General features: G+C 39.0%; 1 protein-coding gene across 8 annotated transcripts in view; it reads left to right on the top strand.

Moving 5' to 3' along the window:
• Positions 1-18,293, top strand: part of magi1b (membrane associated guanylate kinase, WW and PDZ domain containing 1b) — a 452,840-nt gene that overhangs the window by 308,299 nt on the left and 126,248 nt on the right. The window contains exon 1 of one of the 8 annotated variants that reach the window (XM_072582491.1): positions 624-777. The exons of 6 other annotated variants lie outside the window; for them this stretch is intronic. Coding sequence is in view for 1 of the 2 variants with exons in the window: in XM_072582488.1 (XP_072438589.1) it covers positions 1,204-1,222 (19 nt within the window). In the remaining variant the exon portion in view is untranslated. Of the gene's footprint in view, positions 1-623; positions 778-1,188; positions 1,223-18,293 lie in introns of those variants that run through there. One more of the 8 variants, XM_072582488.1, reaches the window with a different exon arrangement.

Here is an 18,293-nt window from a genome sequence, read left to right as displayed (position 1 = left end):
TCCTAAGTTGAATGGTTTGTTAAATCATATTAAACATGAAAGTTTAAAGAGCTGGCTGTCGATATTTAACAAAGTTGAAAATCACATGACACCAGGTTCTAGACCAGCAGATTTATTTGAAAATGCAAACTTTTCTGACTGAGCAGTGGTCCGAGAGCTTGTATTTTCAAATAAATCTGTTGGACTATAACCTGGTGTCGTGTGATTTTCAACTTTCCCACCCCAATCCAACACCAACACCTCTATATCATGGATATTAAACAAGATTGCTCTGCATCATATTTCAAAGAATGGAATGATGAAGAGCAATGCTGCTAGGTCACTTGGCTTATATTAATTTTATAGAAATACGAATGGATTAACTCAGGCAATCAGTTTGAGGGTGTGAGGTTTATTTGATTTTATATATCAGTACAGTGACTGCACTTGTCAATGGGAGGAGTTACTGTGAAGGAAAGATTCCACAAAACTAACCTGAAATCACATTCAGATCCGTGTGCTGTCCAGCTTCCTCCAATCTGATTTTGAGCTAATCCTCAGTGTCTCATCATTTGCCTTTCAGTGTTGATTGTCAGGGTCACATGGCCCTTTTCAGGGTGATGCAAGTGCCTTGTTTGTCTAAAGACCATGTGGAGGTGGGCGGGTAGACAGCAGGGGAGAGAGAGAGGGTGCAGTCGACTCAGGAGTAAACGAGTGTGAATAGCATTCATTGAGTTGGTTTTGAGTGGAAGAAATCATTTGCAGTGCCTGTGGGCATTATAAAAGGAGCAGCTGTTGGTAAGTACTTGTTTAGATGCATGTAGATCAGCTCGAGATGAGCTGCTGAGAAGCTCGACTAGGAATTACAGTATGTGCTAGTTCTTTGTCTTTGTGAAACAAACTACAGAATTTAATGAGGATGTTGTTTCTTGAAATGATTCCTTTTTGGTGACAAATGTCTGTTGCTGTGGCTCATGTGTAGAATACAGTTTATGAGGAGAATGGCTGCTACTGTGTGAAGTCCTCCTACTGGCATAAGGCTTGGGAAAGAAAAGGATTAATGTGTGCTGTATTGTGGTTAAACTGATTTTTTTAAAATAGTGGCGTTCTTTATTGTGAATCTGGCTCTAATAATGAATTAATTAGAGCTTGATCCTGGTCCTGCTGCTGTTTGACATCTGCCTGCAGACCAGCTGCATTTTCCAGATGATTATCCCAGGACTAATGGTTCCTGCTGAGAAAGGTAGGATGCATGTGTTGTCCCTTTTTTTGCTACTGGGCCTCCATGGATGAAAAGTGTGTTTAAATAAAAATTACTTTTTTGGGGGGATTATGTTGCCTCCAGTCGCAGAATTTCATTTAAATCTTAGGTTCTGGTTGGAATAGACATTAATGCAATTAATTAGGCTTCAAATTTCAGCCTCTCATTTTTTCTTAGACAGTGTTTCGGTAAAGCAAGGGCTCAGCTGGAAATATGGAGAATTGGGAGTGTGTGAATTGGCCTTTTGTGTTTCAGCTGTATTGTGTTGGAGTCTGGTTTGAAAGCACCAGCAGCCGTTACTACACTGTACCTTAGAAACCAGGTTCACAGGCAGCAGTTTCTGGCAGATCCATTAAATTGATGATTTTCATTCTGGATGTTTCAAAACTGGAGGATGTAGGTTACTGTAAAGTTAGCTGCATAGGGTTGGACGTGATATAAGGTGTTGTCTAAAGGAAGCCGGTATACATTTGTATGTATTGTTAGGATGAATTGCGAAAGCACAATGTCATAACTTTCAGCAATATGGCTTGATCTATGTGATATTTAATAAGTAAAACCTCCCTTTATAACAGAATGAAAATAAATTTAAAGATGTGAATTATTTACTTTTATTTCTGGATGATTTTGTCTACCATATTATCTCTGCAAGTTGTTCAGTAGGAAGAGAGTAGCACACTTTTGTTTTGATGATGCTGCCAATATTCATACTCCAGAAACAGCTCGAGAGAAAGATTCGACTTAATGCTGTTGTATAGGGATTTTTCAAAATTGCAGCTCGCATTCAGCATTCAGAATCCGTTCAGCAGTTCAACCATTCAGCAACGAGCTTGCTACCCTGCAGAGCTCCCTCATAAAATATTAAATCTGGCTTTGCAGAAAATAGGCTCCTAATCAAATACAAATTTGGGTACAGATTTTTGTAGGTATCATGATTTCATAGAATGTAACAGTGCTGTTGGCAATTGATTTATTCTCAGAACTTTGCCGATTTTTGCATGTTGTACTGTCGACAAATCTTTTGTCGAACAAACCAATAGTATAAGCTATTGTTTTGTGAGGTTTAAATCTGTTAACCCTTGAGAGCAAAAATATGAATTCTCCTTTGTGTATGCCTTTATTTTTACCAAATTAATTGCACTATACAATCTTGGAAAAGACATGCTACTGCAGGCCTCTAAAGGCTTCACATTCTTTCAGTATGATTTATTTTGCAGTGAGGAGAGCTGTATTGAAAATGTCATGATTACCCCCTCCTGATCCTTGAGTTGGGTGGGAATGCCCATATGCTTTTTTATAAAAAGATCAGGATAGCTTGGGGATATTTTCTAACACAAATTGCATTGTGGCTATGTTTTATAATGTATAGCAAACAGCTTGAAAAAAATAGATTGATGCTTACTTCACTAAAGACACTGCCTTCTTTATACTCTGTAATGCCTTGCCCTTGTACTGGAAGGTAGCATTTTAGACTGTCAGCAAAAGAAGGCAGACTTGAGGCATTCGGTGTGGGCCCATTCCAAATTGTACAACAGCCACAATACATTGCAAATATTATTTCATTGTAGGATGGTAAAGTATATTCGGGCTGATTAAATTCTGAAATATATTTTTTCGTTTCACTTGCACTTGTTATTCAATTCAAGGAAGTGTTGAAAGCTAATGTACAGGCCAGAGTTGCATTTGAAATGACAGTGGTCTGGCATGATATGCTTAAATTCATGTGTATTGTTTGGAATGCATTGTGGAAGGGCTTAAGAGGTGGATTGCAGGTCAAAACATTGTGAATTGGGTTTAGGCAACTTAAAAGCACCATTAGGTGATTGTTTGAATTGCAGCGGATTGCAGAGGTGCTGTTTCACAGCAGAGACGCTCCCATTTGTCTGCAGTGCTTGGGAGTTAGTCGACAGCAGTTGAGGATTGATGTTAAGGCTGGGAGCAAACAGCTGTTGATTTGATGATTAGTGTTTCATCTTTAACCTTTGGTGTGTTACAAGAATATTTATACATCTAGCACTTCTTAATAGCAGTCATAATTGTATAAACGTTAAACTGAGGGTAAATATCATGTGAATCAGTTTTTTTCCTATGTGAGCTCTTATTTTTATTTTAGACAATAATCTTTATAAATGCTGCATTGCAGGATGGAAAATTATATTTGTCAATGCCAAAATTAATTTTGTACACATAGCTGGAGTATTATTAATTGTAGACTTGCTGTTGCTGAGATAGTTCATGCTTGCTAACCCCTTAGTCCTCAAAACAATAAGCATTTTCAATCTTTTTATTTTTCCCCAATCTTATTGCAGCATCACCACTATTACCAATTTGGTTTGATCTTCTGTTTATATATCCACTTTAATTTAGGTAAGCTACTGGTATTATCAGCATCTATTAATCAAGAAGGAAGATGGATCATTGGTTGGCGGCACAGTGAATCTATGATTCTTAAGTTGCTCCAGTCGACCCATGATATTGCAGTGACAGCAGATTTTTTTTTTCAAAAAAGCAGTAATCCACAATATTTCTGACTAAATCATCAAATATTCTAAACAATGTAATTCAGTGGGGACTTCTGACACGTTACATTGCCGAGCCAATTCCATTTAGTTTGCAGCGCTGAGTGTTCTGGACTACTCACCGATAACAGTGAAACGTGGTTTCCAGAATACCAGCAGGAAGGGAGGTTGAAAGGTACAGAAGACTACAAATGTTCCAGAAACAAGAATCATCATACAGGCCTGGGATGCTCAGTCCATTGAGCCCTGCGTAAATGGCTGCCTGCTGTACTTTGCACCACTAGTGGTGACTGATCAAATTTGATACCAGTGTCAATGTGCATTCAATAGTGATGACATGAGAAAAAAAATCAGCTGGTAAGCAATTGCGGTGCAACGTTTATGTTACAATATTGTCCCTTAATGAAAGGCTACTTTTGGTGATAGTGTTCAAATGCAAAGTGCATTAAACTAAATTGCTAATCCATTGCAAGCCTCTTCTATTGTGTATTCTTCTATAACAGGTGTTGATAAAAGATGAGTTTAGGGTTTTCAATAGCCTGACTGTAGACTGTGTTTGGTTTGAGTCTACTTGTTTCTAGCAGGTGTTAAGATACCTCCTGGGATTAATGAAAGGGAGGCCCTGTGCGAGCCAGACCCACTGTTTGAATAATTACAAGAGGCTGACTATGTTAAAAGAAACAAGATATTGATTGTAATCATCAGACCAAGAATCTGTTATGACTTTGCAAGAATTTAGTAATACTGCACATATGGTGTTTGCTAGTTTTTGATTTTTAAATAATATATTGTGGGATGTACAGAAAAAGCTGAGTAAAATAGAGACTTAAAAATAATCATTACACTTACAACATTTTAAAATGTTATCCCAGATGTTTTAGTGCAAGTTATTCATTTTTTGAGAGATATTGATGATTTTGGGATTTGATTAGAAATGTTCTTATTTTACAGAATTAAATATTTAAGTTGGTGTCTTGAGTAACTCTGTTGAGGTGCACAGTTTCTTTACAGTTAATAGGAAAAAAATGTTTCAAGTCATGAATGGACAAAACAAAGCAATCATAATAATGTGTAAGCTAGTAAAAAAGCATTTGTGCTCTGGCAGTGTATTCCAGACACCCAACACCGTCTGTGTGAAACATTTTCACAGCACTTCTCCCTTAAACTTTCCCTCTGAACATGTACCCTCTTCTAGTTGACCTTTCCACCCTGCGAAAAAGCTTCTGACTATCCACTCTGTCTGTGCCTCTCATAATTCTGCAGGCTTCTATCAAATCTCCTCTCAGCCTCTGTCTTTCCAGTGAAAACAATCCAAATATATTCAACCACACCTCATGACTAAAACCCTCCAGACCAGGCAACATCCTGCTAAACTTTCTCAGCACCCCCTCCAAAGCATCCATTTTTTTTGGTAGTGCGGTGACCAGAACTGCACACAATATTCCAAGTGTGGCCTAACTAACATTTTGTATAGCTGTATCATAACTTGACAACTTTTATGTTGATGCCCCGACTGATGAAGGTAAGTGTGCTATCTGCCTCCTTGACCATCTTATCCACCTGTATTACCACTTTCAGGGATCTGCGGACCTGTACACCCTTATCTCTGGCTCTACCATTTATTGTATATTGGATAGAAACCAATTTTGTTCATTGTGTCAGTGAAGGTGGGGAAGAGAATAGTGCTGTGAAGATTATGTGCAAGATACTTAAACTAGTAAATGACAAATTGGAGTTCTAATTTATTGATGCAAGTTGTTAACCTGCAACATTACATTTAAAATGTGGATTTTGCACTGAAATCCATAATCACATTGAACTATATCTTCAGTGGAATGAAGATATACATATAAAAATAAAGTTACTGTACTTCAAATTTAAATTCATAATATCTGGGATATGGTACTGCTGTGCTTAATTTGTAATGCTATTTAGTGATGCAGGAAGCCATATCATGTTGGACAGGTACTTTCAAGAGCCTGTTAAATTTTGGGCACAGGTGGAAAGTTTTTTTGTTCTCTGGAAGTTTGATAATCTAACAAAGGTTTGTACTGACTTGGAAATTCATTTTAGGAATTGGATGCAGAAATCTAGCTGTTTTTCTTCCAGTAGAGTTCTGTACATTGTCTGAGAAGCTATTCTTCAAACAGGAGGTTCTGCCAAGATCCTGCCTGACTGCTTGGTAGTTTGATGAACATTAAACACTCTAAGACAGTTTAAGGAGAAGAGCCGGTAGCACAGTTAACATTTTCCATTAATCACTACCAGAAATAGCTTTGCAGATTATTAATCTCATTGATGCTTTATGGGATTTTGCTGTCTTCAAAATGGCTGCTGTTCAGTGCACATGTACAGCTTTCTAAGATTTTTTGAGAATTATAAGGCATTATATAAATCAATCTTTTCTTTCCATCTGATTAGGTACCATGTGTTGCTAGCATAATGTCTTCTATGTCAGTTCGTGCATTAGCCATGTTTAGTGCACCCGCCTCCTGACTGAGGGAAAAGGCTGTTTTCCCAAAGTGGAGTGTTGATTGCTCTCGAGGTTCAAAAAAAAATCCCTCAATTACTAAGATCCACGCTGGTCACTGCTATCAACAAAAACAAGGAAATGCTTGTCAGAATCTCACAGCATTGCTGGAAACATTAATTATGTGATGTATTTTTGGAGTTGATACCTGCCTGCTAAAGGGCCCCATTGTTAATTAACAATTTTGAGAGACTCGGTTACAAGCGGGAAAAGGATGTTTCACAGTGACTGCGTCAAGGAAGAAGCTGTGAAACACTTTGCATCCCACCACTGTTGTATTCACCTATTCTCCCTCAAAACTAATTTGTCATGTTCAGTGAAGCTGCTACACTAGGTCTTCAGAATATCAAAAGGCCAGCACTTAGCTCCTCAGAGGGAAACCGATCGCCAGTTTTTTCTTTTTATTTGAGGTGACAAGGCAAATTATTCCAGATCTTGTTGCATTAAATGTTAATGTTAATTGCATTTATGTTAATCAACGTGTTTGGTCATGCTATGACAGGTCAAGAGGGGACTTGAACTCTGATTTTCTGGCTCAGAGGTATGCACTACCACTACTGCACTAAAGCCCTTATAGCATTTCTTGTATTCTAGTCAGTAGAGAAGATTGAGGGGGATCTTGTTGAGATGTTTAAGATAATTAAAGGGTTTGGCCGGTAAATAGAGAGAAATTATTTTCTATGTTGAGGAAGTCCAGAACATCGAAGCAGAGTGGTGAAGTAGAGCTAGACTTGTGTGTAATTTTGCCACATTGGCTTTTGTCTCTGTTCTAAGGAGAGTATCTCAATAAAATTACAATAGACTGGAATAAGACCACAGCTGTAAGTATCTCAAAATCTTGTTAAGTATTCATTGCGCAAAAACTGTCACCTCACCTCCAGTTTTTCCTCACCTTTGAAAAGACTCCAAGTAAAGAAACAACAAGTTGACTTCTCAAAGTTCATGCTGTGTAGCACTTCTTGTTGTGACTTATCAACCTCCAAAATGCATTATTAGCACCATTTCTTACTGAATGGACTGTAAAGTCACATAAGGGTCAATTTTTGCAGTGGAGGAACTTATTCCATGTGGTTATGTTTTCCTCAATTTTATCTTTTGTTTCTTACTGTGTGATCATGTTTGCTACTCCTGTCCAGATAGTGTGGCCCCTTAACATCTGAGTGGCCAGTGGAGATATCATGCTCATTGGGAAAGTGCTGCCCAATGCTCCACACAAAATGTAACCTTGCATCCTGCCCTTCCTGCTGCTACTTTGGGTGCAGCGTACTGAATTCCTTGAACCCATCTAATCTGTACCTGACAGCAGTAAGTTGCACTAATATCCATTTCACCAGACCACCAGCACAATTAGAAATGGAAAGAACCATACTTGGGACAATCAACATTACATCTAAGTTTTAGCCAGTAGTCTTTTCAACATCTCTGAGTTCGTCGATGATTTCCCACATTTATAAGAATACTGGAGAACATTTCTTGCAATTTGTTGAAAATAAACTTCGTCCATATAACTGCACAAGGTATAGCAGAAGTATTAGAGACTGGTTTCAACTGTATTGATTCTAGATGTATTAATGTCAGAGGGTGAATTTTGCATTGACTGCTTTGGATGGAAGATTTTGTTTTTCCATTCTAATTATTGTGAAATTCAAATTTGCATGTTATTTCTATTTAAATGTGCATTATTTAGCTGGCAGTCTAAACATGACCTCCATTTGTACTGTGTGGATAGTTATTGCCTTAGTGATCTTGTTTTAGCAGATGTTGAATTTGACCTCACTTGATCTGCGTTGTGCTATGTCAGAAAATGGTGGAGGTGGCTAAAATTTACAGTAAAAGCTGAGATTCTGGGGCAGACTGGAGAGTGACTGGAAATCTTTTAACACAGGAAAATGTGCTATTTACTGTTGTTAAAATTTTTAAAAATCTTTATTTTGAACAGATTGTACATAACCATCACTAGCATTCAATCACATTTTGCAGTGACATCAATTCAGCAAAACTTCATTTAACTCTGTTTTTTGTTGTTTTCATCGGTACGAGGTTATGTGCAACCATTCACTTGATATCAATATTTCCATTCTCCGTGACAGGTGGCTCCTTTTTAAACTTGCACACTAAAACTCCAAAAGTAAAATGGGATGTCTATGAGAATGGGTAGGCAGCCATCACTAATCCTGAAAAAGCACAAGCATTATGCAAAGCACGTTACAAGTTTGAGGAACATGTCTTCCAATGTATTTCAATGTCCAGAATGAAATATGATTTAACTAAAAAAAAGGCATCAAACTCTCAACGGATGATCATCACATCTGACTTTACTAAATCTCAAGGTTTCTGTCTTTGTCAACTTAAGAGTCATAGAGATATATAGCACCGAGACAGACCCTTTGGTCAAACTCGTCAATGCTGACCAGATATCTTAAATAAATCTAGTCCCATTTGCCAGAATTTAGCCCAGATCCCTCTAAACCCTTGCTATTTGTATACCCATTGAGATGCGTTTTGGAACTCACAAGTAGACTGCTCTGACTACTAAGGTTCTTGACAGCACACAATCCAACAGCCACACTCACCAGAATAAAGGACCCGATGCCCACTGTGTGCAGGACGAATGTAATTTACAAAATCCATGTAGCGACTGCACTATATACTATGTAGGACAGCTAGTGACCCGCATCCATGTGCAACTCAGCAACACGACCAACTCTGGTATCCACACACACTGACTGCAAGAACCATGAGTTTGACTGGGATAACACAACAATACAAGGACAGGCTTAACAAAAAACAGCAAGGGAATTCCTGGAAACATGGTACTCATCCTCAAATTCCATCAATAAATACATTGGCCTGTCCGATATACAAAACACTTCCAGAACTGGCACCAACTGGAAACAGCTGAAACAGAACCACATCAATTCAAAGCGGAACCGTACAGCAGTGCTTCACAGGAGGCAATGCAGCACTGATGATATCACCTAGAAAAGGGGCAAAATGTCTGCCAGTAAACCTACCAGCTCGACAAACAGACAAACACTGAATCCAAACAGCTCTTGAGCTACAGATCTTCACAAAAACTTTAAATGGTATAATAGTACCAGCCTCCACCACTACTTACAGCTCATTCCATACGTGCACCAATTTCTGAATGAAAAGGTTACCTCTTAGGTCCCTTTTAAACCTTTCCCTTCTCACCTCAAACCTGTGTCCTCTAGTTTTAGACTCCCACACCCCGGGAAATGACTTTGTCTTTTTACCCTATCCATGCCCCTCATGATTTTATAAACCTTTATAAGGTCACACCAGTGCTCCAGGGAAAATAATCCCAGTCTATTCAACCTCTCCCTACAGCTCAAACCCTCCAATCCTGGCAATATCCTCCTAAATCAACATCAACAGATTCCATAAACAGGAGCCTCTGTGATAGAAATCCATGTATTCCTATTGGGTAGGCAGCAGGCTGGACAAGCTAAACAATAGTGAGATAGCAATAAGGGTGAAGGAGGAGGAATTGGTGAAGGATGGGAATTAGATTAGATTACTTACAGTGTGGAAACAGGCCCTTCAGCCCAACAAGTCCGCACCGACCTGCCAAAGTGCAACCCACCCAGACCCATTCCCCTACATTTACCCCTTCACCTAACACTATGGGCAGTTTAGCATGGCCAGTTCACCTAACATGCACATTTTTGGACTGTGGGAGGAAACTGGAGCACCCGGAGGAAACCCACACAGACATGGGAAGCATGTGCAAACTCCATACAGGCAATCGCCTGAGGCGGGAATTGAACCCGGGTCTCTGGTGCTGTGAGGCAGCAGTGCTAACCACTGAGCCACCATGCTGCCCAAACTGGTATGTAAGAAGTTCCTACATCACAGGATATTCGTAAAAGGTCCTGAATAACTGCAGTATGGCACCCACTGCTTCAGAAATCAAATCCTCTTTCAATTAAAGCCAATATACCAGTTGCCTTCCCAAGTGCTTGCCATACCTGCCTGCCTACTTTCATTGTCTGGCATACAAGAGCACATAGATTTCTTTATACATCCACACTTCCCAGTATACCATTCTTCCTGGTTTTTACACTGAAGTGTACAAGTCTACATTTAGCCACGTTGTCCTGCATTTGTCTTGTGTTTGCCTACTCACTCAACTTGTCATCTCTTTGCATCTACTTCACAGTCAAATCCAGCCCAGTTTTGTCAAATTTAGATTGGATGAACTACCCTGTATTTGGCAGCAGCTGATTCTGGCTGCTTTTGAGGTTTTATCAGAAATCCAAGAGGGTTGAATGAGATTCTGTCATTCAAGAGGCTATGGCCAAGAGGACATCGTATAGTTATATAAGATGGGAAACTGGATAAAAGCTAAATCTGGAATATTATGTAAAAGAATAATATTAGATCAGGGAGTTTGCACAGCTTAAAACAGCAAATAGCAAACTTGACAGGAGCAATGTGATTTGGACTTTCACATAAGAGTAGTGGAAAGCAAAAACATTATCGTTGATAGATTTTTCAGCAATGCAATTGCCATTCCTCATTTTGTATGTATTTTATAATGTTGGGACATAGTCATTGTAAATTTCACAGATCTCGGAAAGGCAGTATACTTTTAAGACAGATAGTGACATCACAACATGCAACATAGTTTAAGAAGACTGGAGGCCTGTGACCAGTGGAGTGCCACAAGGATTGGTGCTGGGCCCTCTACTTTTTGTCATTTATAAATGATTTGGATGTGAGTATAAAAGGTACAGTTAGTAAGTTTGCAGACGACACCAAAATTGGAGGTGTACTGGACAGCGAAGAGGATTACCTCAGATTACAACAGGATCTGGACCAGATGGGCCAATGGGCTGAGAAGTGGCAGATGGAGTTTAATTCAGATAAATGTGAGGTGCTGCATTTTGTGAAAGCAAACCTTAGCAGGACTTATACACTTAATGGTAAGGTCCTAGGGAGTGTTGCTAAACAAAGAGTCCTTGGAGTGCAGGTTCATAGCTCCTTGAAAGTGGAGTCGCAGGTAGATAGGATAGTGAAGAAGGCGTTTGGAATGCTTTCCTTTATTGGTATGAGTATTGAGTACAGGAGTTGGGAGGTCACGTTGCGGCTGTACAGGACATTGGTTAGGCCACTGTTGGAATATTGCATGCAATTCTGGTCTCCTTTCTATCGGAAAGTTGTTGTGAAACTTGAAAGGGTTCAGAAATGATTTACAAGGATATTGCCAGGGTTGGAGGATTTGAGCTACAGGGAGAGGCTGAACAGGCTGGGGCTGTTTTCCCTGGAACTTCGGAGGCTGAGGTTTATAGAGGTTTACAAAATTATGAGGTGCATGGATAGGATAAATAGGCAAAGTCTTTTCCCTGGGGTCGGGGAGCCCAGAACTAGAGGGCATAGGTTTAGGGTGAGAGGGGAAAGATATAAAAGAGACCTATGGGGCAACATTTTCACACTGAGGGTGGTACGTGTATGGAATGAGCTGCCAGCGGGTGTGGTGGAGGCTGGTACAATTGCAACATTTAAGAGGCATTTGGATGGGTATATGAATAGGAAGGGTTTGGAGGCATATGGGCCGGGTGCTGGCAGGTGGGACTAGATTGGGTTGGGATGTCTGGTTGGACCGAAGAGTCTGTTTCCATGCTGTACATCTCTATGATTCTATGTCTCTGTCACTCACCCTGTTAGACAAACTGCCAGCTAGCTTGACATTCAATCAGTCAGTTGTGTAATGGCAATCCAAGTAGGCCTAAAATCTAGGCTGTGTATGTGAGTCTAAGGAGTCATGTTAATGTAGGTAGTTGTTAATAAACTTCCAGATATCTGACTCAATAAGAATCTGACTTTCTGGTTCATGATAGATGGGCTTACACGTAGAAGAAAACATAATCACATTAAAAGGCATATTTATTTAGATTTATTTTGGTGCAATTCAATACTTCACATGGTTTCAGAAAATAAGTCCAACCAGTATGAGTACAATCAAAAACCTGCGTTAGCTGAATTATGATTGACCCTTTTCCCGGTCATCATGAGTCCAGAATTCAGTTTCATATTTGTGTCTTTGTATGTAGATAAGTTTTAATTAAGCCTAAATATTTTAGTTTTGATTAGATAGCTAACAATTATGAAAAATGGATTTGAAATAAGTCAAAGTAGCTTCAAATTGACTGCTTTTGTTTATTTGCTGCTGGAATGGAAGGAAAGCATCAGTGTTGCAGAGAGTAGTCACTGATAAATATACACATATTCATTTGTGGCCCTGTTCACAGAGCTGCACATTCTTCTTTCTCTGATTTGTGCCATTCCAAATTGTAGAAATTCACTCTTTAACATTACTAGAATGTTTGCCAGGCTTTAAATAGGTCTAATATCATTCCCCAGTAGACATGTAGAATGATGACAAGACCCTACAGAAAACCACAAGACTGTTTTGTTTGGTGAAGTCAGTCCTCCTGTTGAGTGGTGTTCTTTCAGAAAGAAGTCAGATGTCTTAATTTCTGAAGCTGCTAACCAGCAGGGCCAGTCACATCAGGTTTCCTTCTCATGCTCTCCCAGGCCAAGTCCTGTTAGAATATGCCAGGAAATCAGCCAAAAAAAAAAGTCCCGGTGCTGTAATCTTATGCCAGTTCTTGTAATCACAGTTTTCATGTGGAGGTCAACTTGATTATCAATTGATTATTCACCTTCATCGCACAGACTGCCATTTTGTCAAGGTACAATCTAACCTGAAGCTGTTAATTAGCTATCAATCACCATCATTCATCCCAAGTTAAGTTGTAAACTCACAAATTGAAAGCGATTCAAGCAGATAGCCTTTTTTTTAAATGACAATGAATATTTTGTTCACGTCCACTTGTCTCATGTCTGCTTGGTGATATACTAGGTAAATGAACTGAAAATGCAAATTGTCTGTGGTGTGGTACAAACATATGAACAAGGAAGAAGAGTAGGTCCATTGAGCCTGCTCCACTACCAACAAGATTATGGATTATTCAATCCTAATCCTACATATCTCTGATTAAATTTTCATCGTCTGTTAATCAAGAACGTATCTACCTCTGCCATTACCTAACCTCCACGCAAGGAGCAAAACCATAACTATAAGAATGTGGGGGGAAAACTATCAACTATTTCCTTTTTTTTACATAAATTCTATAATGTTAGTATGATTCGTGAAACAACTAATGTAGCTTGGTGTAACTACTTTTATGATATAACCAAAAATAAGTGAAACTAATATTGCAATGTGCTTGTTAAAGTTATCACATAGTTTTCCTTTTTGGTTTTCAGATCTTGCATCCATAAACTATTTTAATAATGGTAATCAGAATTTATATTGTTAAATTTGTAAAATGGAGACATAAAAGATTTGTCGCATTGAAAATTCCTCTGAAATATTTTGACCAATTTAAGTAGAATTGCAAGATGATAAATTATGCAAACCATTCTGGAACAATTTTTGTAAATTATGATTGCCATTAACAATGCCTACAACAAAATGTTAATTTTTATGGAGCAGCTCTAACATTGTGCAACACTTGTGCTTTACAATAGCATTATTGAAATAAATATAACTTTGAGCCACATGTGGAAATATTAGGGTAGATGATCAAGTACTTGGTCAAACAGGTACAGTTTTAATGAGTATCTTAAGTAAAACTGAATTAGAGGGAGTTCAGGACTTTGACGGTCAAAGGCTTGGCCACCAGTGGAAGACACAGATGTTCAACAAACCACAATTAGAAAAACATGATAGGGCTGGAGGAGAATTCTGAGAAATGGAGGGCTTTGAAAACAAGGATGAGAATTTTAAAAGTTGAGTCTTTGAATTTGAATTGAAACTGAAGATCCAGATCCTGGATTTTTTCAAAGGACCCATTGACATTGAGAGATTGGGCAAACTTGATTTTTCTTTAGAATATTTTGGGTAGTTTTGTTTGAAGGGCTGTATTTTTTGAACTGTGGTGATCACAGTTCCTTTTTTAATTAACTCTGCCTTGAAGCTCTTGAGTTTTTTTGCCTTAACTTCCAAGTCTGGCTTCTTCAGCAATGCAGAGAGCACCTGATCAGGGAGCAATGCAGAACCAGCCTTGGAAGCCAAACCATGTCTCCTTTTTACAACATTAGCTGTCATATTCCAGGCTTAAACGCCCAAACAAACTTCATCAAACTATGGAAAAAAGGTAAGTATCTAAACTAAGGAGGTGAAGGACACCTCCTTAGTTAATAGGTGGCTGGTGAGGGACTAGTGTGGCAGTTGGGTGAGTTAGGGGATATGATGGTTGATAAATGGATGAAGAGGTAGATTGGCAGGGGTTTGGAGAGCAGATTGTAGTTGGGTAGGTAGGGTGGCAGGTAAGTGCATGATGGGATGGGATAGAAAGTGGTTTAGTGAGTGGGTAGGTGCTTGGTTGGTAGGTCAGGTGCTCGGGTGGATCAGGTGTTGGGCAGGGATTTTGGGTGTCAGCTAGTAAAATATCTGAGGGGGATCATTGTGAGTGTTTGGGCAATAGGTCAGTTTTATAGTTACCCAGGATCTTGAACTGATTATGATTCCTCTAAGACTTTCTGGGTAACTAATCAAGTTATTAAGACGTTTTCAGAGGGTTCCAATCTCAACGTAATTGCCTATCAGAAGTTTAAACTCCCCAGGTAAATAATACATAGTCAGTGGGTTGGGACATCTGAGGGTATCTATAGCACTCCTGTCAGTACATGTGGTCTCTGGCTATCTGGAAACCAGAAGATCTGGATCTCAGTGTTGTTGACTGGTTTAGAATGTTGTGGATTATCTTCCGTGTTGTGATGCAATTTGTCATAGCTCTCAAAATGTGAGCAGAGGTTTTAGCGCAAGGTTTTGCACTTGGATTGAGAAGCTTCTGAACCCAATGGAAGCTTAAATTAAAAAGATTTTGTTTTTCAGTTTTGTCACGGAAAATCAACCAGATACTAATCTCAAAGAGCAACTGGACACTTGAAATAATGTGAAGTAACACAATGTGGCAGAGGCAATACTCTGTTGAGTTGCCCTTTTTTTGCTCATAAGTTTTCTCATCTACTTTAAATATGAAAATGAAATATCCTCAAACAGAAACTTAAATATTGTTTACAGGAGAACCTTTTCATCCAGTATTATACCTCCCCATTGTTCTAGTATTATAACTTTGACGGGACAATCTTGTCTGATCTCATTTCCCTTCTCTTTCACTGTGGTCATGTGCAATTGTTGTAGTTATCATATAACAAAAACAACTTGATAGATATCTGGTAAATGTTTACATAATGTAGATATCTGTGTGACTGACCTGAATGCATTTGCATTGTGAGTTTGTGTCATTGTTGCGTCTGCAGACAGTTTATGAAAACCACGTGAAATGCCATCTGTCAGGCATGTGTCCAGTTGCAAGCTTATCATCCTTCTACATGAGGATAGATGCGCCTCTCTTTTCAGGTCCATTGAATATCACAGTGCAACAATTGGTCAAATGTGAGGCCGCCTTTCTCAAGGTTGACCTGCACATTCCAGGGCATCAAGCTTGACTACATTAGGCATGCGCAGAGAGAAGCCACGCTCAGCTTTGCTTTCCTGCTGTTACGTTTACCAAGAGCTGTGGGGATTATTTCTTTGTCTGATGTCTGAGTTGCTCTCCTTCAAACATAAAGCAGTCTTCGTTTGAAAAGTGTCCCATAATGTTGCAGTTTCTTTGGTAGTTCATCTGCCCATACACGACCCATCACAGATGTGCATGGCAAACAAGCAAGTGCTCAATATTGTGTATTTTTGGATTGTACCTTTTGAAATATTTATGTCATTTTTCTCCACCATTACTGCAGGATGAATGCTTTAGTTGTGCATATCAAATCTCAGTGCCTTTCTTTCATCAATATTGAAGCTACAGTCAGGATTCAATCAATCAGTAAAGGTAGAAATGATCACTGTTCCTTTTATCCTTTTATGGTATTCCTCAGAAATGTGATATGCCCTTAAAAACAGCAGTATTGCCTGAACTGCCATTGCAGCTCTGTGCCTATTCAGGGATGCTTTATCAGTGTGTCTGTGCACCTTTCCTTCCTTCCTTCCCTCCCTCTAATCAACAGCCTAATCCCATTTCCATGGAAACAGGTAATTAGTGTCAGACGTGATAGTCTAACTAATGTGCTTAACACTGTACCTGACCTCCAAACAATTTGAAATGATGTGCAAAACTCCGATTCTGAGATGCAAAACCTAAAATCAAGATTATTGTTTTTTGAAGATCTAAAATTGATACATAAAAGGAATCCTTGTAACTTAAAATAATCACAACTATTGTAGCTATTGATAGCTTAAGCAGAACATCCAAGCTTATATGAGATGTGACTTGTCTCACCCACCAGGACAGTGTTCAGTCTTCTCATGACCTATGCAAGCTTTGTCCCACAAGAGGACATCAGGCTGAAGCATAGGAAGGTCAGTCATCCAGAAAAACTCAGTGTAACACATTACAGTGTACAGCAATAGTATTTTAGAGTATTGGACCACTAAGAATTCTTTTCCCCTGTAAGTAGTGTCTGTTGTATTGTGGCATGGCTTTCAAACCAAACAGGACTATTATACCTTTAAGATGATTATGTAACAACATGGCACATGACATTCTGGTAGAAAGGTAACTGCCTCACCTGCAGTCATTCTTGTTGTGTGATGGAGTCAGTGTAATGTCTTCAGTTAGTTAGAAATGTGCATGTAATATGCAGAAACATAAGTAAGCACTAAACCCAGACTCTGTGAAAGTCAGTCATATTATAGCCTTGTAAATAATTAGCATTATAAATAAACTTAAGATAGTTGACTCAATAAGAATGTGTGGTATAGTGGGCTAATATACAAAAAAGCTACATATGGTTGCCATTGGTGACAGTGAATGGCTCTAGCTACCAGTCATGATGGCTGTTTAATGGCAATAAGTAGTCACTAAAGACTGAAAAACTGGCAGACATGTGAACTCTTCTTGTTTCCTAACAGTCACACGTCAATCTTTGATTTCAGAGCTTAAGTTAAAGCTACAAAACTAAAAGTTACAAACTTGTTCTGGAGCATTGTATGTGCTCTACTCTTTCGCAATTGTGCTGTTTCCAAGTGGCCTGGGACAACCTGGATTTTTTTTAAAGTGGCTGTTCAAAGGACTGTTCCTAACTTAAAAGAAAAGCATTCCTAGAACTTAAAAAAAGAAAAAAAAGACTGAAACGAACAGTTTTCTATATTTAGAAGGCTTACCTTACAGTTATTGTTTGGTTCTGCCATTTTGCAATCATGTTATAGCAACAACAGTCAGGTCAAGCAATGCACCAAATTGGAGGTAGGCGTTGTCACAAAGATATGGGATGTGATCGTGCCAAGGCTAACCTAGCTGAAAGGCTGATGAAGCTGGTCATTGCCTCTGCACCCATCAAATTCTTCAGAAAAACACTTTTGGACAAACCTAAGGAGTACACTATTGATGTTGTACTCAAAGAGGCTTGCAAGTTCAAAGAAATTGTAGCAGATCAGTTGCATCAGTTGTTGGTTAATCCTGAAACAGCCATTTGCAGATAACACCAGGTTAAGCAGATCATCCACTCTTGTATGAGGTGTGGCTTTTCTCTCCTACTAAGACAATGTGTAGTATTTCATGACATATGGAAGCTATGTCTTATAAGAGGACATTGGGCTAAAATGTGTAGCAAAGTTAATTGCTCAGAAAAATCCAAAGTGCAAACACAATGCTCCACAGCAACTTGCAAAGAACAGCTTACTGAGGAACAGTGCCAAAGAACTGAGCCTGCACTCAGGAAACAGCAGTGCAGTTACGGCACATTGCCAAACAGGCAAGGCGACAAAACTACACCACGCAAATGCACACCAAGAACAACAAACTGGAGAAACTTGGCCCACCCCGGCAACACAGAGGATAATGTTATCACCGAGGGGAAGTCCATCATCAACTTATCGGACCACGTCCTTCAATTGGAAAAGATTGAA

Source organism: Chiloscyllium punctatum, chromosome 12 (assembly GCF_047496795.1).
Source record: "Chiloscyllium punctatum isolate Juve2018m chromosome 12, sChiPun1.3, whole genome shotgun sequence".
Taxonomy (NCBI): Eukaryota; Metazoa; Chordata; class Chondrichthyes; order Orectolobiformes; family Hemiscylliidae; genus Chiloscyllium; species Chiloscyllium punctatum.
Note: the sequence above shows the minus strand (reverse complement) of the source record. Positions and strands in the feature narration are given on the sequence as shown.